At 37.2% G+C, this 24,865-nt stretch overlaps 1 protein-coding gene across 1 annotated transcript; it reads right to left on the minus strand.

Moving 5' to 3' along the window:
* Window positions 1-604: 604 nt before the first annotated feature.
* Window positions 605-24,640, minus strand: LOC106929885 (actin-binding LIM protein 1-like). The gene is made up of 19 exons (XM_088016611.1): window positions 24,378-24,640; window positions 18,651-18,794; window positions 14,336-14,519; window positions 14,145-14,251; window positions 13,414-13,540; window positions 13,198-13,291; window positions 12,381-12,468; window positions 11,401-11,459; window positions 11,206-11,262; window positions 9,927-10,004; window positions 8,712-8,876; window positions 6,733-6,762; window positions 6,523-6,652; window positions 4,318-4,382; window positions 3,644-3,689; window positions 3,525-3,532; window positions 2,307-2,381; window positions 2,005-2,085; window positions 605-1,590 (listed from the first exon to the last, which is right to left on the minus strand). The coding sequence occupies exons 1-19, from the start codon at window positions 24,631-24,633 to the stop codon at window positions 1,477-1,479; spliced, it is 1,908 nt and encodes a 635-aa protein (XP_087872737.1). The 5' UTR covers window positions 24,634-24,640; the 3' UTR covers window positions 605-1,476.
* Window positions 24,641-24,865: the final 225 nt, after the last annotated feature.

Raw genomic sequence — 24,865 nt, forward strand, 5'->3', positions numbered from 1 at the left:
ATGGTTATTATTATTATCATTTTATATATTACTTTTACAAACTGATATGATCAAATAATCAAAAGTATTTTCACAGTTTTTTCTGGAGAAAATCAAACCATTTGATTTTAAATTAAACAATAATGATCATTTTTATTGCTTGTATCATTTTGGTATTTATCTAAACCCCTGGAATCTGCCCTTTTAGGATTTTTATTAAACCAGATTGTTTCATTTGTTTATCAAATGTAAGGAACTGAAAACGTTTTAAATATTCAGGGAGTTTACATGTATTCAGTATAATTTAATTTGCATTTGTTTGTTTTTATTATTTTACATACATAAAGAGGACTTTTGTGTTTGAAAGCAAATCTTTAGGAAATACAGTAACTGTGTGCTTTTTATTTTAGGCTGCAGGCGCCATCTGTTGGTCGTAGATTTCAAATAATTGCATCCGCTGGAAATTATTATTTATTTTTAGCTAATGTGGTGTGTTATGTCATTTTTTGAAAAGTTATGTAGTGAATGAATAAAGAAATTAAAAATGATGCAAATATTCAAAGTAAAACTCCAGTCCAAAGTTAGAACATGTGTGCTTTACATTTGAAAATCAATAAATACACAGTTTGTAAGAAGGAAGATTTTATTTCTGGTGCTTGAAGTGGTGATGAAGCCGCAATATTAAGATGCATATGTGGTAAAACAGGACAAGAAAAATATCTCCAAACAATATTACTTAAAACATTTCAGTGATGATTTATTCACACGATTCCTCCCTGCAATCTCAAATCTGTTTCCATGTCTGTGTCCAAGAAAGACGAGTTTTCATGTTTTAATGCAACTCAAAACAAAGTATTTCTTAGTCATCCGTGCATAATTTCTCTGCTGAACATATGAAATTTTGTAATTTTTTTCAATAAAGTCTAAAATTAAATAAACTGAATAACTAAAAAGACTTAAAATAATTAAAAATAATAGATTTTATGTACATTTTCCAAAGGCCATAAACAGAAAAAAACTGTCAACAAACATAACAAAGGCTGAAAGGATCAATTTTTACCCATTTGTTATCCTAAATTAAAAGGTTGATCTCTACAAATGATCCAGTATTAATCTAAACATGCTAAGCTAACATGCTAACATCTAACACTCACGGACAGAAATGTTTATTTGGATAATTATAAAATATGCATCAGTTCAACAGTCATAACTAGAAATTCCAGAAATAGAAACACTGAATTAAATCTTACTAAATCAGTTATTTATTAAGCTATAAAAAACTGTCAACTCTTAATAAACCTGTTGTAATAATCAGAACGTCAACAGTTTCTGAGATCAAAGTATGAAAATTATCTTGCAGCTGCTTTACAGCTGCTAACTGAGGCTTTAATTTTGAATTAACTATTTATAGATAATTGTTTAATCTAACTTAAGGTGAAGCCAAATGTCAACATCAAACACCAAGAAAAGGAAATAAAGTCTAGAAATAACAAACATTTAGAAAAGATTTGCCGCCTTCTTCATGTCGTTGCGCTTCCAAAGCGGAAGTTTGTCAAATTCCTGGATTTTCATCCCGAAGATTTCAAAGAATGAATCTGGAGATAGGTGGCGCTGTGACAAACGAAGCAGGAGAGAATGAAACTAAAGAAAAACTGCAAATATAATTGTTAAACTTCACACTGATGAGTATCTGTCTCATGTTTTTACAGAAAGACACAATGTTTTTGTTAAATGATCTAAATGCTGATAATCAAGGAGAGCAATGGTGAGGTCAGACACTGATGTTGGACGTGTGACTCAGTCCCAAAATGTGACATTTTACCCAACAAGCCCCTATTTCCTGCTGAAAAGCTACTTGGAAGCTAGTTTTATCTTATTTCAAGTGTACTAAGATATTTACAATAAAAGCTAGCTGAAAAATCTGCAGAATTTACCAAAGGAACAGCAGCTACACTGCAAAAACACAACTCCTTCTAGCCTCCAACCGCTGTGCATTTGGATCTGACCACAATCTCGTTGTTTTACCTCGAGTCTCGTTCTGTCCACGTCTTTGGGGAGTTTCACTCGGCCTCCATTTGAGACTTTAAGGACCTCGTATGGATAGACCTTGATGGGACAAACAGAGGTAGAAGATGCTTTTAAAGGCCAGATTCACTCATATCTGAACATTGATTTGTGTGACAAAGCAGATAATCTCAGCAATGACTTCTGAAGAAGCAACAGGACTGAAGTTAATAGCAAGCAAGATGACGATAAGAATGTAAGAAATACAACGACAAACTGAGGAATCTGAACAGATAATAGAGTAAATATAAAACAATACTTGCTTTAGGTTCCAATAAATTAGGCATAGACACTCCTCTATCCACTCGGGTTAGTGGGATCTGATCATCGGTGGTGAGCTACAGGATGAGACGTGCAGAGAGCAGGAAGTCATGGTGCGATGAATCAGCAGGTAAGCAGAGCGGATAGATTACTGGGAGGTTAATAACTGCTGAGTTATTATTACTGATTCGTTTCTAATAATGTTTATGGCTTCCTCTTTTGATTATGATCTATTATCTTTCAGTGTTATCAGTGAACATCAGTTCATTGATGTATTATTGATAAAATGAGCATTATGCTTGATAAGAATCCAAGTTTACACTGAAAAAGCACAAAATCTTACCAAGTATTTCTGTCTAAAAACTAACTTATGAGTAACTTCAGCAATATAAAGGAGCAATAATTCCTTAATATTAATGACAAATTATTAGTTCCACTGGCAGATTATTTCACTTATAATATGGGGAAAAATGTTTTGTTACAAGTGAAATAATCAACCAGTGGAATTAGTATTTTTTTTTCCAATATTAAAGAATTATTTACTTAAAGCTCCTGTTTCTTGTTGAAAAGTTTTTTGTAAGTTAGTTTTGTCTCATATCAAGTGGACTAAGATATTTGTACTAGAAACTGCACAAAAACACTTTGTACGATTTATTTTTTATTTAGTGCAGCTGCTTTTTCCTTCAGATTCAGCGAAAAAACACAAAATTTTACCAAGAAAATTTGTCTCTTTTCTGGTGCAAATATCTTATTACACTTGAAATAAGACAAAACAAACTTTTCAGCTACATATAGGAGCTGGTTTTAAGTAAATAATTCCTTCATACTGATGAAAACATTCTAGTTCCACTGGCGTGGTTACCGAGCAACCATAGCCAAGCTCAGCCCGTCACCTAGCAACCAAGTTCTAGTTCCACAGGCAGATTATTTCACTTGTAACATTTTTCCAGTGTTATAAGTGAAATAATCCGTCAGTGGAACTAGAAGTTTTTCTTCAATATTAAGGAATTAACTTAAATCAAGCTCCAATATTTTACTGAAAAGTTACTTTTAAGTTAGTTTTGTCTTATTTCACATGTAGTAAAATATTTGCATTAGTCCAAAAATTCTCGGTATTGTGTTGTTTTTGCAGTGTAGCTAATTTTCCGCCACAGAGCCGTTGGACACAGTGAAGAGAGGCGGTGATAAAAGGACGACCAGGACGAGTCGCTCTCACGCACCTTCAAGCCTGAAAGGAGAGGAGAAGAAGAAGAAAACATCGCCGGTTTAAAATTAGCATCTAAAAAAGTTGGTAAAATTATGAGCAAAGATGTGGAAGAGATAAAACCTGCATACTTACTGAATCTGTCAGTGCTGGTGAGGCGGTAACCAGGCGGAAAACGAGGCTTAAGCAGTAGAAAACATGAGAAATTACATTTCTAATTTTAACAGTTTTCTCATTTTAAAATAACAAGAATAAAGTTGAAAACACGATGGCAATAAAGTCAGAGTATTACAAGAACAAAGTCAAAATACTGAGACTTTATCATTTTACAATTTTATTCTTGTGCAGTTTTATTCTTGTAATGTTATCACTTTATTTTCATGTAAGTTTATTCTCACAATTTTATGACTTTATTCTCATTATTAATTGTAATTTTTAAATTCTATTAATTTCTAAAAACATTTTCCCTGGAAATACTAATACTCCATCATACTGATGTGAAGAGACATTAAATATTATTAAATTTGAATAAGTACTCATCAAATGTAGACAGCTATTTAATATTTGATTAAATATTTGTCAACCGTCCCTTTAAGAAGATTCATAATCTTGACAATGAGAATCAGTTTGACAGCTCAGCTACAGGACATGAAAATATCATATTATTATTGTCCTTCTGTAGTTATAAGTATATAAATCATTTTCAGTCTGGTTAATTTAACTCTAAAGTTTCACTGTGATCCAGTAGATTGATGAATTAAAGCCATTTTTTCCTTTCTGTTGGTGGAACAGGGACAAGTTTTGCTCACCAAACTCAGGAAGTTGTGGCTGAATCCGGGCAGAGACGCAGTTTGGGTTGAGCAGGAATCTGGATCTGTGTGAAAGTGAGACAGCAGACAGATAAGCTCCTCATGAGACGACTTACGGCTCAATTCCCCGAAACGGATCAGATTACTGAGGAAATCAGAGTTGAACTGGACTGTCCTCTTGATTAAAACATGTTTATTTCATGTATACCAAATCATACCAACTATTTGTAGTCTAGTGTCTAGTTTCTATTCAGCTGCCACTGACAACTGAATAAAAAATCTCGCAGCCTGAGTCATGAAAAAAAAGAGCAATAATCTGGATTATGCCGAATGTTTAAAGAAAGAAACTGGAGTTTCACCACGTTATTCATTCATTTACAAATGTCACATATTCAAACTAAACAGCTTGCTAATATTTAGTTAGCAAACTAAATATTTAACTTTACATTAATTTAAGTGTCTGATGTACGGCTGCTGTGTGGGAGACGGGAACTACAACTCCCATCTTCCACGGATTAATGAAGTTTCTATTTATCTATCTATTTACTTTGGAGCTAAATATTTAGCTTCAAATTAAATATTTAATTAATCTCACGATAAATATTTACCTTGATAGCTAAATATTTAGCTTCAAACTAAATATTTAGTTAGTTAACCAGTTAGCTGCTAACTAAATATTAGCAAGCTAATATTTTGCTTGCTAGCTAAATCTTTACTTTGGAGGTAAATATTTAACTTCAAACAAAAATATTTAGTTAAGTTGAAGCTACATATTTTGCTAGTGAGCTAAGCATTTAGCTTACTAACAAAAATATTTAGCTTCCTAGCTAAATATTTAAAGAGTTATATATCTACCTTCAAGCTAAATATTTAATTTGCTAATTAAATGTTTAGTTTGAAACTTTATTGAATAAAATAGTAAAAATATGACTTTGAAAAACTAGCCCTGATTTTTTTCTTTATTATTGCTCTTGATTTTTGACTGTAACTTTACAAACTTCATGCAGTTCAGCTTCAGTGAAATTTCTTTATAATTCAGAGCTTTTCCTAAAGTTTAAGGTCAACCTTAAAGCCAAAACATATTTCATATAACACAGTTTTATAAAAATGTTGGTCACAGTCACTTGACTGAAGGTTAATAATTGTCACTGAAAGCTCTACCTGGCTGTTTGTAAACTGGACGCCTCCTGTGCAAATCGAAGCTTTCATCTGCTGGAAGGAGGACAGACAGTTAGCTGCTAACTGTTAGCAGGACGCTTGTTTCTCTGGATGTTTCAATCAGAATCGCTGCTTCAATGTTCTTGGTTTTCTGTTTGAGTTTCTGCTGCTTAGTGTTTGACAAATATTAAAAAGAAAATACTTCAGTCAGTGACTCCTGCTGATTGATTGTTCTTATTGATACCAAACAGGATAAAAACAAACACAACCTTAGGAATGCTTAGATAAACCTTGGGATATTTATTGTAATAGAAAATGTTCAATAAAATGCTCAGAAACAGATAAAACGCATCAAAATCTGAAATTAAACCAGTTTTGTTTTCAGTAATCTAGATCAGGTCTGGAGTCTGACCACTAGGTGGCTCTGTTTCACCGGAAAATAATATTTTTCTTCTTTGTTGCAGTCATATTCAATAAATTAGAATATTATTGATGAGTTCATTTGTTATATAAATAAATTACCCACAGATTAATGTCTTCAAGCCTTTATTTCTGTTAGATATGACGATTTTCTGATTTCAACCAATGAAAACACAACATTTAAGATTAGAATGTCACAACACACCATTAAATTTAATAAAAAGTATTTTTAAAGTTTCTAATTTATAATGTTGGGCCACATTTTGGACACCTCTGTCTTGGTTTTCTTTCAACTGTAACTCCATGTGAAAAACAGAGATGTATTATTTTCCTTAAGCTTCACATCGTGCTCAACTTTGTGTTTATCTATCATAAAATTCCTCCCAAATATTTCTTTTCTGAAAGGAAGGAAAAGAAAATGAGCAGATGAGTTTTAGAAAGCAATGTGTGATTAAAGGAGAAGCAGGGCAGGTTTCATTTTTTTCCACAGGTGGTAAAAAGGGAGAACCCTGTAACTTTAAGGAGGTAAAATGATACAGGAAGTGATGGAAAAGTGGAAAAACATAGAGAAGGAGAGTAAAGAATGAACACTGTAATTTTCTGTAATTATTTCTGTTTGTTTTTCACCTGGTCGGTGGAAATGCTGCGGTGATCTGGACAGAGCCGGACTGTAGCTGTGTCGACACCACATGGTTTGACCTCCAAACGGACCGTCACTTGAAGATTTTGGCACACAGGGTCTCGTTTCAAAGTTCTCCTTTAAAAAATGGATGGAAAAGATGGAGATGAGCGACTGGTTGGGTTTTAACCTGCATGAGGAGAGAAGGTGGTTTTTACCTCTGTGGTTTCAGACACGTTTCCTGGTGACTGAAGCAGAAAAAAGAGGAAAAATCAATGCAGTTACAGAAACTTAACTTCCTGTACAAGAAGGAACCAGAAAACTGTCACTCAGATTGTTCTCAGATAGTTTAGCATTAAATCTAAAGCTAAAAGTTTAGGATATGTCTTTATTGCAAATGTTAAAGCTGCAGTAGGAGTTATGCCAATGAGGAAAAAAGTTAGCAGCGGTAACGCTAACACACAAACAACCGCTAGTTCTGCTGACGCTAAAGTGCTATGCTAAAACATAGCACTTCATTGAGGAGGCTCTGAATACAATATGTGTGAATTTTTTAATTTTTTTGTTTCATCACCAACATGATAGCCTAAGGCCACTGCAGACAGGAATAAAAGGAGGAGTAAATTTCCACCAAAAACTCGGAAGTTGTGAGATTAATCTTGAGAAATTTTCTAGAAAATACTTGGAAATCTCTGATTATGAAAAGCTTAAAGTTTGCTAGAAAGAAATTTAATTTTGAGATCAATCTTAGAAATTTTCTAGAAAAAAACTTTTCAGTTTCAAAAGTCACAAATTTTTTACTTTTCAAATTATTAAGTCCCAAATTTATTAATATTATGTAAAAGTTCTACTTCCACTGGCAGATTATTACTTATAATGTTATTAGTGAAATAATCTGCCAGTGGAACTAGAACTGGGTTGCTAGGTAACAGGCTTGGCTTGGCCACGGTTGCTAGGTAACAGGCTTGGCTTGGCCACGGTTGCTAGGTAACAGGCTTGGCTTGGCCACGGTTGCTAGGTAACAGGCTGGGCTTGGCCACGCTTGCTAGGTAACAGGCTGGGCTTGGCCGCGGTTGCTAGGTAACAGGCTGGGCTTGGCCGCGGTTGCTAGGTAACAGGCTGGGCTTGGCCACGGTTGCTAGGTAACAGGCTGGGCTTGGCCACGGCTGCTAGGTAACAGGCTGGGCTTGGCCGCGGTTGCTAGGTAACAGGCTGGGCTTGGCCACGGTTGCTAGGTAACAGGCTGGGCTTGGCCGCGGTTGCTAGGTAACAGGCTGAGCTTGGCCACGCTTGCTAGGTAACAGGCTGGGCTTGGCCACGGTTGCTAGGTAACAGGCTGGGCTTGGCCACGGTTGCTAGGTAACAGGCTGGGCTTGGCCGCAGTTGCTAGGTAACAGGCTGGGCTTGGCCACGGTTGCTAGGTAACAGGCTGGGCTTGGCCACGCTTGCTAGGTAACAGGCTGGGCTTGGCCGCGGTTGCTAGGTAACAGGCTGGGCTTGGCCGCGGTTGCAAGGTAACAGGCTGGGCTTGGCCACGGTTGCTAGGTAACAGGCTGGGCTTGGCCACGGTTGCTAGGTAACAGGCTGGGCTTGGCCGCGGTTGCTAGGTAACAGGCTGGGCTTGGCCACGCTTGCTAGGTAACAGGCTGGGCTTGGCCGCGGTTGCTAGGTAACAGGCTGGGCTTGGCCACGGTTGCTAGGTAACAGGCTGGGCTTGGCCGCGGTTGCTAGCTAACAGGCTGGGCTTGGCCACGGTTGCTGGGTAACAGGCTGGGCTTGGCCACGGTTGCTAGGTAACAGGCTGGGCTTGGCCACGGTTGCTAGTTAACAGCCTGGGCTTGGCCGCGGTTGCTAGGTAACAGGCTGGGCTTGGCCGCAGTTGCTAGGTAACGGTGTCAGTAGAAGTAGAACTTTTTCATCAATATCAATAAATTATTGACTCTAAATCAGCTCTTATGTGTTGCTGAAAAGTTACTTGTAAGTTAGTTTTGTCTTATTTCTACTCAGATATTTACAATAAAAACTAGAAAAAAATACCTGCAGTTCAATTTGTTATTGTAAAAAACCATGAATATCTGTGTTTTCCCTTTAGAGTTATGCTCTGCTTTGTGAAGATTCGTCACATAAAATCCAGTTTAAGCTGTGATGTGTGAAGTGTGGAACAGTTACAACACAGATCTGTGTCTGAAGGCGTTACCTCGGTCAGGCTTCGTCCGGTTGCAGCGTCTCCTCCGGCATCCAGAGCGCAGGAGTTCACAGGTTTATAGGAAATCATGTCTGGATGCTCTATATCATATATAGCCTTGACTCTGGGAATTGCTGCTAAGTCTCGGTAATCAATAATCTCATTATCTACTTTTGCCTGGAAGAAGGAGCGGAGACATTCACAGACACATACAGAGACAGTGGAGGTTAGGCTGAAGGGAAACTGACAGGTTTACGTCTCAGCAGGGAGGAATCAAGCTTTAATCCCTCAGCACCATGACTCCCCTGCCGTTGGCACTTCATAGCCTGAGTCTAACAGCTCTTCCTCCTGTTTCTGTTCAGATCAAGGCTTTTGGTACGCATGGTGCTTTGATGGGAATTAAAGTGTTTTTCTTTTAAAAAGCCACAGTGAAAGGCGAAATGCAGGAAAACACACCAAAGCACCATTTCATTAAGCAGCTCAGCCTAATAAGAGGCTGACTCACTCTAATGGAGAAAATGTAAACCAAAATCACATTTTCTCAAAACAATGAAAGCTACTTCCGATCAGTCAAGGTTCAGAAATCTTTAGAAAATCTAAGTATGAAGAAAATGACTCAGCTTCCACAAAATGTCCTAAAACTAAACATCTTTCATAATCGCCTCATCCAGGTGACTGCCCTGTATGAATGAAAGTGTTTAACTGAAACAAGGTGCAAAACATGGAGAACACTGCAAAAAAATGAACATTACCATAGATTTAGGTCTAGTTTCCACCGCAAATATCTTATTTCACTTAAAATAAGATCAAACTGACATATAAGTAACTTTTCAAGAAGCTATAGGAGCTTGTTTTTGTTGAGAGTCAATAATTCCTTAATATTGGTGAAAATGTTTTAGTTCCACTGGTGCTGTTACCTAGCAACCCCAGCTAAGCCCAGGCCATCGCCTAGCAACCCATTTCTAGTTCCACTGGCAGATTATTCACTTACAAGATGAGAAAAATGTCTTATTAATTCTAGTGCTTTATTTAAAAAAAATATTAAGGAATTATTTCCTGAAAACAAGCTCCTATATTGTACTAAAAAGTTACTTATAAGTTGGTTTTGTCTTATTTCAAGTGCACCAAGATATTCACACTAGAAACTAGACCCATAGTACTTGGTAGGATTTTGTGTTTTTGCAGTGTAAGAGAAGATTCTGTAAACGGAGCAGAGTCAGAACTTACACAGATGGTTCTGCCGGGGCTGCTGGGAGTGCAGGATCCGGGTCGAGAGCAGGAGCTTTCAGATGACGATCTGTTGGGCTGGAGAACAACCAACAGTCTGAATGTTCCTCAGGTTAGGGAGGCAAGCAGCAACGATTCAACGACTCGGTGCATTGAGGGAGGAATGTCAGTACAACCTTACAGCCTTGAAAAGCAGAAGTGGAGCCTGCTGCACAACCAACAAGAATGCAGTAAGTGGTTTCTGATTGGTAAGTCAACAACTAAACACTTTATCTTTTTCAGCAGCCATTGTACAGAGCATACAGCGGGAAAACCAGCTGACCAAATGCCATGGAGCTCTGCTGGGGTTACTAGGCAACGCTGCAGTGCCTGCTGATTTGTGACGTTGCATTCTGGAGTTTTTTGAAACGGCTCAATGTCCAGACAACAAAACTCTTTAATTTAATGTCAAAAACAGCTGGGTAAACAGAGTGCACACATCTGACGTCTGACACGAGCTGCATTTATGAAATGAGACAGAAAATATTAAAACATTTCATGATAATCTAATTGTTTGAGCTCTACTTTTATTACAAACTTATTTTTGCTGTGGATGTGAGAGCAAACTGGGATGCTGCTGTGAATTTAGGAAAATCTGCACGAAACACAAAAATCTGAAAAAAAAAAAACAGCAAATCATGCACCAAAATCAGTAAAGGAGTGAAAAATTCTCTAATATGCCAAAAAATTAGTATTTTTATTCAATTTTAAGTAATAACCTACCTTACTCCAGCTAAGTTTCAAAGTTTTATCCAACATTTTGTCATGCTGCAATTATAAACTTTATTTGGATTTGATGTGGCCATCAGTTCATCCAGTTAATTAGTCTGGAATGAATTAATGATATTCTATTTGAAAACCAAATAGTGACAAAATAAGCAATATTTTCAATTCAAAAACCTTTCTGTGCTCCTGAATGAGCAAAAACATTTATTGTTTTTAATCTGTCAAACCAACAGATTGGTATGATGGCGTATTAGAAAAAAGGAAGAGAATATTTCTGCCTTTGCTACAAAAAACAGAAATTTTTAGATTAATCTCAGAAGTTTCTAAACTTTTATATTTCCATGAGGGCAAAAACGTTTTTCAGAGCCGTTTTCATTAATTCTTAATGAAACTCATTAGGAATTAATTACTGGCTGTTGCATGACAAAATGTTTAGAGTTGCTGGATGTTTTTCATGCTTGGTTTGGCGCTGACCTCCAGCAGTGCAGAAAAACAAACTACAAACAATAATGACCTTCAGTTCACGTGGAGGGAAAAAGAAATCAAGACATGGAGTCTTTGGTCTGCTGACCTGGAAAGGAAATGTGAACATGTGATGTTGTGAAGCTAACGCTACGTTAAAGAGCGTGAAGCTTGAGAGAAACGACACAGCTGGTAAAACTAAAGAGAGATTCTGGTTCTGAATCTTTACATTTCTGAAGGAGCTCACCCTGCAGCTCTCCTCTGCTCTGCTGCTGTCTTTGCAGTTTGGATGCCAGATTGTTGAACCTGTGAAAATGTCGACAGTTAGCTTAAAAAACCAGAAACGTTCCACAACCAAGAGCCAGGGCTGGGCAATAAATCAGTTTTATTGATTCAGTGAAATTTATGAAGATTTAATTTTTGGAAAATTTGGACTTTTTAACTCCTTGGTTTTCCATAGTTCATGGCGGCCATCTTGTTTGACAGTCTATTTATCTCAACTTTACCACAACATTTTAGGGTTAGGCTATGATTTCTTTTTTTTATTATTATTTGAATAAAGTCAGAATATTACAAGAATACAGCTGTACATGAAAACACTGGAAATAATAAAAGAATTAAGTTTTAATATTACCAGAATAAGTCGTAATATTAGGAGAACAAAGTCGTAATTTTACGAGAAAATAAAATCATGAAAAATAAAAACTTAAAATGAGGAATGCTGAGCATCTTGGCGAAACGATGGTGTGTTAGAGACATTTTAGACAGAAAAAACAGTTATTTCTGGCATAATGTCTCTCAAAACCAAGAATGTTCAGAGTTTTAAAAGTCAGAAATGTCCATGTTTTTTTTTTTTTTTTTTTAGATTTTTTTTAAATCTCAAAATTTCTGTTTTTTTAGTAAATATTTTTACGTTTTAGACTCAGAAATTTCTTAGTTTTTTCTAGAAATTTTCTGAGATTAATCTAAAAGTTCTTTTTCAAGCTAATTTTAAACTTTTCAAACTCAGGAATGTCTGACTATATCCTGGTAATGAGACAATTTTGAAAAATTGTAGCATAATACTGTACAAAACCACTGTTTAAAAATATTTTCTGTCATTTATAATTTATTCTTCAGAAAATAAATGAAGGTGGGAAATTGATTAAAATCAGATCTGTTATGTTAGATTTTATTTTTTTTCTACTCAGAGTAACAACCTCATCAGACTGAATCAGCCGTACTCACCCTGAACGTACATTTCCTCTCCTTCTGTGAACATTTTGCCACATCGGCTGCATTTTGCACAGCCGGGGTGATAATGTCGTTCTCCAGCCTACAAACAGGAAACAGGCGGATCAGACTGTATCAATCATATTGTTCAATGTTCCATTTATTATCATCTGTGTTAAAAAAAACTCTGACCTATTATGCTTCTTTGAGCAGGTTAGGACCTGTTGTCTATAGAAAACATATTCATTACATTTTTGCTTAAAATTATTCTTAAATAATGAGATTTTAGGGTCAGTTTTGCCTATTTTGAGTCCCTTTCAGAATTCCTAGGTAACGGGCTGGGCTTGGCTGGGGTTGCTAGGTAACGGGCTGGGCTTGGCTGGGGTTGCTAGGTAACGGGCTGGGCTTGGCTGGGGTTGCTAGGTAACGGGCTGGGCTTGGCTGGGGTTGCTAGGTAACGGGCTGGGCTTGGCTGGGGTTGCTAGGTAACGGGCTGGGCTTGGCTGGGGTTGCTAGGTAACGGGCTGGGCTTGGCTGGGGTTGCTAGGTAACGGGCTGGGCTTGGCTGGGGTTGCTAGGTAACGGGCTGGGCTTGGGTGGGGTTGCTAGGAAACGGCGCATTGCCAGTCTAACGTCTCTTAACATTCGGGAAGTTTTTGAAAAGGCTCATGTTCCAGACACCAAAAAAACATAAATTTATTCTCAGAAAAAAAACAACTGGGAGGTTTTAAAGCATCGGATCTGTTTTCAGAAGCAGCTGAGATCCAAATAGGGTTAAAAAAACGGACAAAAAAGAAATGTTGCTAAAAACAAACAACATGACCTTTCTCACCTCAAGTAGTTTTCCTGTTATGAACCTCTGACACGCTTCACATTTGACCCCAAACTGAGCCTGGTAGTCCCTCTCGCAGTACGGGAAGCCATCCCTGACACATGAGAGCACACACTTTCTGGTTGGTTCAGATTTTAGAAAATATCTTTGGTTTATTAAAGCTAGCTAAATAAGGCAAACCTACAGGAAAGCATGAATGGAAGGGGGTGTACTTACTTATTGATGTACTCCCCACTCAGGATCCTCCTGCAGGTTTTACATTTGAAGCAGCCGAGGTGCCACTGAGCTCCCAGCGCCAACAGAGCCTGGCCGTTCTTAATGTCTCTGCCGCAACCAGAACAATCTGATGGACAAAAACACAAACATACTCACATTCAAAAATACTTTATTAATCCCAAAGGGAAATTAAACAACGTCCGGGAATGAACTTCATGGTTTATACTGATATAACTAAAAATAAAATTCCCCTCTCACCCTCCGCGGGTGGTCTCTCTTTCATCCTCTGAGCTCGGGTCCTCTACCAGAGGCCTGGGAGCTTGAGGTTCTCCTCCAGTATCTTGGCTGTGCCTAGAACTGCACATTTCTGGACTGATATGTCTGATGTTGTTCCTGGGATCTGTTTGAGCCACTGCTCCAGGTTGGGGGTGACTGCCCCGAGGGCCCTGATGACCACTGTTCTAGTGGCTCTAATTGTTTTGCTTCTGTATAAATTTACTTAACGGAAAGTAGCTTATTGATACACTTCAATGTTAATTTAAGAAAACACAAATTAGAGAATCTTTAAAAATTAATTCAGTTCAGTTTGGCTGTTATTAGACGGTGATCTGATCTTATTGGCAGCCTGAAATCCTTTAAAGGGCCGCAATCTTTAACACCCCAGGAGGTTTAGAGGATCAAACCTCATGATTTATTATATTTTATATGAGAGTGAAGGTATAACCACTTACTGTTGGGATGTCGGATGTGATTAGACGGTGACGCAGGTTCAGTGCAGCGCTGACAGAGACATTTTTTTCCCCTGAAGGTGACGAAGTCACCTGCAGGGAAGGGCTGCCTGAGACGCAGAGAAAACAAACAGAGATAAGACCAAACCGTCCCTCCCTCAACCTGAAGCTGGCAGATTATTGTGTTTAATTACTTGCACATGGTGCACACAAAGCAGGCCGGGTGGTAGGACTTCCCCAGGACGGTGACCACTTCCCCCTCCACGAATTCGCCACAGTTGGTGCACGGCGTGCCGTGGAGGCGCTGGAAGTCCACCGGGCAGAGGCAGTCGCCGTTCCTCATAAAGAAGCCGCTCAGAGCCAGATCACAGCCGCACACTGGGGGAAAGGCAGGCATTTTAAAAAATCTGCATCAGCTGCTGGACATCGTATTGTTTAGTATTTATCATTAGCAAAAAAAATCAATTAATTGCATGATAAATTAAAACAATAATATTAATAATAAATAATAATTCCCATTTGCACGATTTATTGTTTTCTCTGTCTTTTTTACCAAAATCTGGTCCGTCGGTCTCAACTAGACTTTTTTAAGGGTTAGTTGAGACCAACTAAATTATTGCTAACTAAATATTTAACTAGCAACCTAAATATTTAGCAAGCAAGCTAAATATTTAGCTACCTAAATACGTAGCTAGCTAGATAGCAAGATAAATAATATTTAGCTGGCTAGGAGCTAAATATTTATCTTGGTGGCCAAATATTTTGCTATGAAGCTAAATATTTAGCCATCCAGCTAAATATTTAGCTAGTTAGCAAGTCTATACTGGTTAATGTATTTGGATTCATCTTGTTCAAATACTTAGCTTAGCTAGTAAGCTATGCATTTAGCTTGGTGGAAAAATATTTAGATAACCTATTTAGTTAGCTTGCAAACTAAGAATTTAGCAGGTACTTAGCTAGTAGCTAACAAGCTAAATATTTATCTTACTAGCTAAATATTTTGAAAGCAAGCTAAATATTTAGGTCCAAGTTAACTATTTAGCTTGGAAAGTAAATATTTAATTTGAAATTAAATGCTTAGTTTGAAAGCTAAATATTTAGCTTCATAGCCAAATATTTAATTTGGAACTACAAGGTGAATGATACGGTGAAAACATAATTGAAAAATTAACACTATTTTTTTATCCTTCTATGACACACTAAACAAACCAAAATATGGCTGTTAATTTTTTATTGTGTAACTTTGCAAACATCATAGTTAAAGCCAGGTTATTGTACTTGAAAGTGATGGATGACTCTACAGTTAAGTAAAGGGAACACTGTCTAATTTCTCAGAGAAATGCTCAGATGGAAGCTAAGGTTTCACAGTCTGAAGTATCGTCTTTTATTAGACTGTTGTCACATTTTGGACTCCATACGAACAGCTGAATGTAACCAGAGCTTATGTAATCACACCTGAAACAGTCTAAAGATGGGCTGTAAGTTATTGCCAGTCTAATGAAAAAGATGAATCTGTCTGACCAGACTTTCTGAAACGTTGCTGATCGGGTCATGCATGTAAATCTTTGTCTCTGTCAGCTAAGTGGCAGCTGCCACTGACGTCCTTTCCTCTGCACTTGTTTGGAGACATTTGATACTCTGTCCTTCAGAATGCACCGGGATGCCAGAAACAGATTTACGCCGCTCTATTCTGGTCCGCTGAGACTCACTCAGAGAAAAACTGTAGGATTTAAATCACTTTCTTCACTATGACTGTTTATTTATTATAACCTTACAGAGTATTTTGGTCTATTTTTTAATGTAAATATTCTAGTTCACTTGAAATAAGACAAAACTACCTTCAGCAAGACATAGGAGCTTGTTTTAAGTCTGTAATTTCTTATAAGTGATTAAAAAGTTCCACTTAAAATTATTTCACTAATAATATGAGAAAAATGTCTCACTATAAATGAAACAATCTGCCAGTGGAACAAGGATTATTTATTTAAAGCAAGCTCTTATATCTTACTTGTAAGTCAGTTTGTCTTATTTCAAATGTATTAAAATATTTATTTATTCTAGAACTATCTAGTGTTGCTGCTGATCCCTGGATATATTCTGCAGATTCACTGCAAAACACAAAATCTTATCAAGTGATTATGATCCAGTTTCCAGTGCAAATATCTTAGTACACTTGACATAAGACAAATCTAACTTACAAGAACGTTTAGTCAAAACTTAGGAGCTTGTTTTAAGTAAGTAATTCCTCAGTACTGATGAAAAAGTTCTACTTCCACTGGCTCCGTTACCTAGCAACCCCAGCTAAGCCCAGCCTGTTACCTAGCAACCCCAGCTAAGCCCAGCCTGTTACCTAGCAACCCCAGCTAAGCCCAGCCTGTTACTTAGCAACCCCAGCTAAGCCCAGCCTGTTACCTAGCAACCCCAGCTAAGCCCAGCCTGTTACCTAGCAACCCCAGCTAAACCCAGCCTGTTATTTAGCAACCCCAGCTAAACCCAGCCTGTTACCTAGCAACCCCAGCTAAACCCAGCCTGTTATTTAGCAACCCCAGCTAAACCCAGCCTGTTACTTAGCAACCCCAGCTAAACCCAGCCTGTTATTTAGCAACCCCAGCTAAACCCAGCCTGTTATTTAGCAACCCCAGCTAAACCCAGCCTGTTACCTAGCAACCCCAGCTAAGCCCAGCCTGTTATTTAGCAACCCCAGCTAAACCCAGCCTGTTACCTAGCAACCCCAGCTAAGCCCAGCCTGTTACCTAGCAACCCCAGCTAAACCCAGCCTGTTATTTAGCAACAAAGTTCTAGTTCCACTGGCAGATTATTTCACTTATAAGACATTATTCTCATGTTATAAATGAAAAATATGGAAGCGAAACTAAAACTATGTCATCAACATTGATGCTTAATTTACTTAAAACAAGCTCATAAATCTTGGTTAAAAAGTTAATTTTGTCTTATTTCATCTGTATTAAGATATTTGCACTAGAAACTACACCAAAAATACTTTGTAAACATTACCAACATATTAACTTACAAAAACATACAACAAGAACTGAAACTCCCGATTAACCTGATATGTGACACTCATCTGATTCTAAACATTTAAATCCACGTTTCTACAAATTCAGAGTTTTTCTCCTGCTGAAAGTGTCTTTGTTTTCTCCAGGCCGTAAACAGCAGAGAGTCGGCAACAACATGAGCAGCTTGTCAGGACTGATTAGTCAGGACAAAGGCTCGCTGCGGGAAATATGTCCGCTATGAAGCCGGGTAACTCTGCTGACTGCAAACCCAGGAGGATCTCACAACAACCCATTCCAGATGACTGGAATAAATTCAGATTCACGAGGCTTAAAGATCCATTAGTTTGTTAAAAAAATAGAATAAAGGCTGGGTTACATTAGATCTTTGTCTAAGTGTAAAATAAATGTTAAAGGTGCTTCCATGAACAGGTCAGGATAGGTCTATGGTCTACACAAAACATGTTCACCACGTCTAGTTACTCTTAGATAATGAGATTTCAATCTGATCAGTTCTGTATATTTTAAGCTCCTTATAGTGCAAACAGCTCAGTACATTTCTTCATAAAACTAATTTACAAGGAACTTTCCAGCAAATATAGGAGTTTATTTTGAGTCAATAATTCCTTAATATGTTCTATTTTCACTGGCAGATTATTTCACTAATAAAAAGTGAAACAGGTTATAAGTTAACTTATAACTTTTCCAATATGTCATTGGAAAAGCCAGTGGAACTATAACTTTTTCATCAATATCATTTTGTGTTTTAGTAGTGGAGCTGCTGCTGGCCCCGACCCCCAACTCGACGTTTACACTCACACATGAAAATGGCTGCAAACAGATGTGCAATAATACAACTGTACATCTTTAAAAAGCAGAAGTGAGGCCTCCTGCACAACCAATAAGAACGCAGCAAGTGGTTTCTGGATGGTAAGTCAACAACTTAACACTTGTCTTTTCCAGCAGCCATTGTTCAACGCATACTGTATATTAATAAAAGGTTTATTAACACCAGCTGACCAAATATGCTGAAGCTGTACTGGGGTTGCTAGGTAACATGCGGAATTCTGCTGGGGTTGCTAGGTAACAGGCGGAATTCTGCTGGGGTTGCTAGGTAACGGGTGGAATTCTGCTGGGGTTGCTAGGTAACGGCAGCGCCTGCTGATTTGTGTCGTTACATTTGGAAGGTTTTTGAAACGGCTTGTTTTCCAGACACCAATAACATGATCTTATTGCCAAAAAACGACTAAATGTTTATTTTAAGCACTTAAGTACAAAACCATTCAAAATGTGAATGTATGAACTGTTTATACTTCACTCTGATTTATTTGCTGACAATATTTTTAAACTTCATATGGGAATAACACATTGTTGAGCTGAACTGGAGCATGTGAGCGTTACCTAACACAACAGAAGCATCCAGGACTGAAATAGACGCAGGTATTTGGTGCAAAGGTGAGGAAATTTGTGATTTTGCAGATGTTTTCTGACTCACCCTTGCATGTGAAACACTTCAGGTGGAAGTAGCTGCTCTGCACTCGCAGCGCCTCTCCTTTGCACAGCGCTCCACATCTGAAGCACTGGATTTGCTGTTTTCCTGCCGGAAGACCTGGCTGGCAGCCGTCCAGGGCGTGCAGCACTGCGGGGCGGAAGAAACAGTGACGAGGCTGATTCATGTAAAAACTGTCACATTTCATCCGGTGTGTCACATTTTTCTTCTGTTTAGATTTTTCTGTCTCTACTTTTCAAATGAGACTTTACTAACAAACACTGACCCTGATCATCACACCACCACCACCGTGTTTGACTGCTGTTGTAGTTAGTTTATTTTTACATAAGACCAGGTTGAGTTGTAGTTTCTGTCAATAATAAATGTTATTGCTGATTGAAAACTATCTTTTTATAAACTAATTCAGGTTATCTTTCTTGTCAAAAATGTTTTTGATGATCTGAAGTATTGTAGTGGGAAATCTGCACATTTTCACGTCATTTGTGAATATTCATAGTAAATAAAAACTAAAAAGTTGAATTATTATTTTTGCAGTGGTGTTATATTACCAAAACGTTTTCACTAAACATTCGATCAGATTTGATCAGAGGTCATCAGAAATGTGTCAGAATAAAACAAAAAGAAAAACATCTCAATTTAAAGTGCAAATTAAATTGTTTTTGAGTTCATTTTATTTTGGGAACATCTTTCTGGCGACCAAATAAGCATCGGTGAAGAAAATATTTTCTCTGAAGACATGAAGATGTCTCCATGCTGGTAAGTTTTATTGATCGGATCCATTTGATGATTTTTCTATTTAGTTAAATCAGACATTTCTTTATGTGTATTATTTACTTAAGACTCTGTTTAATTCAATTTATCTAGTAGTTATAAAAAAACAAACATTTAATTGGACAGAAAACTACCTGACATCTGCCTTTAAACCTAAGAGTTCATCCTAAATGGGTTTTTGGTATTAAACTGGTCTAATCCTCTTTTATTTGAGAATAATAACAAAGGTTGTTGTTGTGTTTTTCCTCTGAGCTTCATCAGATCTCTAACTCTGGGATCAGAGGAACTTTAATGACCTCAAGGCTTTGTTTTTACTCTGATAAATCCCATCAACTGAAGGACGCGCGTCGCCCTTCTTAACTCTTAGTGAATTCAGGCCGCAGTTGCGGCGTCGCGTTCAGCCAGGTTACAAGAGCAAAAGGTCTGCAGAAGTAAGCAGAAAATGTTTCATTATGATCCAAACTCTGTGATTGGGAGAAAATCCAAATGGAAATGTATTTATTTATAAACTAAACTAACCGACAGAAAGAGGTTTTAAGCCTTATTTTACGACTCATCCAATCCAGAGTTTTAAATTTACTGCGGCTAAATCCAGATATCATCCACATAGAGTGGAGTCTCTGGTGAAAATGAAAAATAGGAAGAAATTAAAAAAAGAAATAAAGCTTTACTATATATATTTGTTTTCTTCTTGGTCCCTAAATTAGCCAACATTAAGAGATAGGTATATATATATATATATATATATATATATATATATATATATATATATATATATATATATATATATATATATATATATATATATATATATATATATATATATATATATATATATATATATATATATATATATATATATATTTCTATAAACAGTTAAACTTGAACTGTTTGGAGCTATACACATATAAACTGAATTGACTTAAATTAGAAAACCTCAAACCTACTCCTGTTAAATAAATGTCTGACCAGACATTTATTTATTATTATTATTTCTTTAACCTAAAGAAATAAATTCTTTAGGTTAAACTCTACTTTCTAAGTTAAACAGAAAGTGCAGGAAGCTTTCATTGGTAATCCATCATTAGTTACATTTACTCATTTATATTCATGTCACCATATCAGAGCTGTTGTAGATTTCTAATTTTGAGATTAATCTCAGAAATTTTCCAGAAAAAAAACAGGGAAATTTCTTAGGTCCAAAAATCAATAATTTGCTGAAAAAAAGGAAATTTTAAATTTTTCAAGAAAAAACAAGAATATTTGTGAGCTGCAGAAGTTGAAAATTTGTGAGAAAAAACTCAGACGTTTTGAGATAAGTCTCAGAATTTTCAAGAAAAAAATTAAGGAAATTTCTGAGTTTCAGAAGTCAAAGATTTGCAGAAAAATCAGGATTTCTGAGATTAATCTCAGAATTTTTCAAGACAAAACTTGGAAATTTCTGAGTTTCAAAAATTGAAATTTTCTGACCTTTGAAACGATGGTCTGCCTAGCAACAATGACCGGCTTGTTGGCATGGCAACAAGAATCCCACCTAAACCGCTCTAATGCTTTCTAGAGGATGGATCCTGTGATTAAACAGCAGTTTCTCACCTTTTACTGTAAAACTGTGAACTTATTATGATAATTTTGACTTTAGATTGTGAGTTATAGACTTTATATCATTCAAACATCTCTTTCTTCGTCGCTCCGTGAAGAAGCGGATCTGGTGTCGGGTATTAACAAATGTTCAATTTAGAAAGACGGCAAATGGAGAGAAACCGGAGAGGGGGCGGCTAATCGCTCAGCCTGTTATCTACAGCTATAAAAAGCCGAAGATAAAGCTGGAGTGAGGGCGGATTTCTTCTTTTCACTTTGTTCTATTAATATTCGAGCTCAAGTATTCACACTTCCTCCAGTTTTTTACGTCTTCAGGCCTCCAGTGGATTTTAATGGGATTTTATGATAGACACACTCCGTAATGCCACGTAAAGGGGAACACTGAGATGTAAATTCACACAGATAAAAAAGTATCTAAAAAATAAAAGTAAAGAGAATATATTGCATAATAAGGATAAAATTCTAACATAAAACAATGTGCATTTATTAGAAATACCTTGATCTAAGGAATGGACAACTGAATAGGATATTTTTTAACAATATATATAATGTGGGTGTGTATTAAAAGATAATATGAAAAACAAAGCCTGTATAAATAACAGATATGTGCAAATAGCAGCAGAAATGTTATGTAAAATGTGTAAAACTACAAATGACAGCTAAGATTTGAACACTTATAGAAACAGATAAAAAAGAAGTGCATTTTTACTAGAAAAACATCAAAAATTAGTGATTAGTAATTGACAGCTGTCAATTTCACTGTCAGCTTTAAGCATCCAGCATGCCGAGGTGAGTGAACCATCTGTGCATTTGTCCCGTTCAGTTGTGGAGATGTAAATGCTAATTGGGCCAAAAACCGAACTCTGGTCTGCCTACAAATCTCAGTCTCTCTTTGGTTGAAGCGACTGGTGCAGTTTAAATGCGTATGTGAATGCCAAGCGAACTGGAGACTGCTCCAAAAGCAGGAAGTGTATTTACTCAGGGCATTCTGGGTAAATACAACCAAGGAAACATGATAACCTGGCGCTAGCAGGGAGAAATGACTAATAGAAATCCTGCAACCACTAAAATCTGACGGCTCCATTTTTGTTTACATTTTGTGAAGAAAGACGTTACGCTCAGTGTCTTCAGAGGTTTTAATGTTGTTTCCTTCTGTGGTTCTTGTTGCAGCGCCCCCACAGGCGAGGAAGGGAACAACTTTTTCAATTAGTTTGGATCATTTGACAGCGTAGTGTGAAAGAGAACCACAGCAGGAAATGTAAGAAATGAGTCTACCGGACTATCAGGAGGGAAAAACTCTCAGTTTATGTTTTATTGACAAAAACAACCTTCTTCTTTTCAAACACAAACTATTGTGAGTTTATGTTAAAATACAAATACCGGCTTTGGTTAGGAGACGTGTTAAACTGACCCATCAATAATAATTTCACTCAGATTGAACAGTGTTTATGGAACATGTGTCCTCATGTTCCATAATCATAAAAAGTACAACGCTGCAGTCAGAGACGGCTCTAACATCACAATAACTTCTGCTGTCCTTGCACTTTTACCTACTTGGCGCCGTTCTCATCACTGGAAGTTAGTTTTCTAGCATTTCTGAGGTTGAAGAATCTCAAGGAAGTTTTAAAACTAGATTGAATCGTTTCATTTTGTTCCAAGAATCCACAAAACAAAACATTTTCATTCAACTTCCTGACAAAAAACAAGAAGTCTACAAACCAAGACAACCTGATTTTTTCCTCTGACGTATGAAGCAAATTAAAAGAAAAATGAACAGAGAATGTAAAATTTTGCATTTGTTTGATTTCTCAACTTTCACCCAAAATACTAAAGAAATAAGAAACATTTTGATGTAAAGTGAATAAAAATTAAAGTTTTTCTCTTGATGTTTTTATGCATTTTTGACTGGATTTATCTTAAAAAGAATTTAAAAACAAATACAGAATCTCTTTTCTTTGATTTCAAAATCTAAATAAATGTCCTGGTGTTATGAAAACAAGCCATTTTGTTTTGCTAATGTAGCTTTTGAGCCTCTAATCTTATTTTGTTTAGCTTGTAAATTTTGCTGATCCTTGTCCTAACATCTACCCTGCTGCAGTTTAAAAACTGTAGATATAAATAAAGTGCAAATAAACCTAATTAATTCAAATATAAATCATAAAGTTTGCATTTGCAGAGAGAAGTTGGGAGAGTTTACCTTTCTGTTTCATGACTGCTGATTGTTCCCAGAGCGAGGAGACTAAACCAACGAACTGCTGCTGCCAGAGGAGAGGGGGCGGTCTGAAAACACACACGGTGTGTGTGTGTGTGTTAAATTCTGTTGTCTATCTGATCCATGACCTCATCTGTGATGGAAAGGGAGGAAGTCTGGCGGCTCATCGGCTGGGAGAAATGACCTTCCTTCATTTCATAAAGGTCTGACTGATTATGACACTTCAACTTCAATAAATGAGAATATTCATTAAAAGTTTCTTTAGTTCAGCAGTAAAAGCAGCTTACAAAATGTGCTGGAGCTCAGATTGGGTTGCTAGGTAACGGGCGGAATTCTGCTGGGGTTGCTAGGTAACGGGCAGAATTCTGGTGGGGTTGCTAGGTAACGGGCGGAATTCTGCTGGGGTTGCTAGGTAACGGCGCAGTGCCTGCTGATCTGTGACGTTACATTCGGAAGGTTTTTGAAACGGCTCGATTTGCAGAAACCAAAAGACTTTGACTTATAGTCAGAAACTGGCTGAATGTTTGTTTATTCTACTCCCTCTGGAAAACTATTTCACTAAAAGAAAGGCATTTTCCCCATTTTTTTATTTCATTATAAGTGAAATAATCTGAGTGGAACAAGACCTTTTTTCATTAGTATTCAGGAATTATTTACTTAAAAGAAGCTCCCATATCTTGTTGAAAAGTTACTTGTGAGTTAGGTTTGTCTTATTTCTAACAGAATCACAAAATGTTACCAAATATTTTGGTCTTGTTCTAGTTCAAATTTCTTAGTTCACTTAAATAAGACAAAACTTACAAGTAACTTTTCAGCAAATCATATGAGCTTTCTTTAAATCAAGAATTCCTTAATATTGATGGAAAATTTCTAGTTCCACTGGCTGATTATTACACTTATAAGCTGAGAAAATATCATGTTAAGTGAAATAATCTGCCAGTGGAACTGGAACTTTTCCATCGATATTAAGGACTCATGGCTCATATGAAGCTCCTGTTTCTTGCTGAAACGTTATTTGTAAGTTAGTTTTGTTTTTTTTTCAAATGCACAAATATCTTTGCAGTAGACATTAAACCAAGTTGACTTGTTCATTTGTCGTGTTTTGCAGTGCAGCAGGAGCTGCTGCTGACCTGAGACCTCTGCAGGAATCCCAGCCAGCTTCTCGCAGACGATGTAGTCGTCCGGGTTGATGAAGGGCAGCTGCTCCATCATGCACTGCTTGGGGATGAGGTAGAGGACCTCGGCCAGCTGCCCGTCCTCGATGATGGACATGCGCCTGACCGAGTTCTTCCTCTTGACCCGGTCCAGGATCACCATGTCGCTGCTGTTGCCGGAGCCGCACAGCTTCCCCAGGCTGTTGAGGTTCAGGAGGCTGGAGCGGTTCATGCTTCCAGCCGGACAGATCGCGTCTGAAACCAGGCAGCACTGTCCAGGCTAAGCTGCTCTCTGACTCCTTATCATTGTCAGTGTGTGTGTGTGTGTGTGTGTGTGTGTGTGTGTGTGTGTGTGTGTGTGTGTGTGTGTTTTCCACCAGGACAAAGGCTAACTCCTACCACAAGCCCCCTAAGCAGATTAGGTGTGGTATATTTAGGGTTTCTCTTCGTGGCAATCAGAGGTT

The sequence above is a fragment of the Poecilia mexicana genome, unplaced genomic scaffold, assembly GCF_051168715.1.
Source record: "Poecilia mexicana isolate PSO_F unplaced genomic scaffold, ASM5116871v1 scaffold_19, whole genome shotgun sequence".
In the NCBI taxonomy this organism is placed as follows: domain Eukaryota; kingdom Metazoa; phylum Chordata; class Actinopteri; order Cyprinodontiformes; family Poeciliidae; genus Poecilia; species Poecilia mexicana.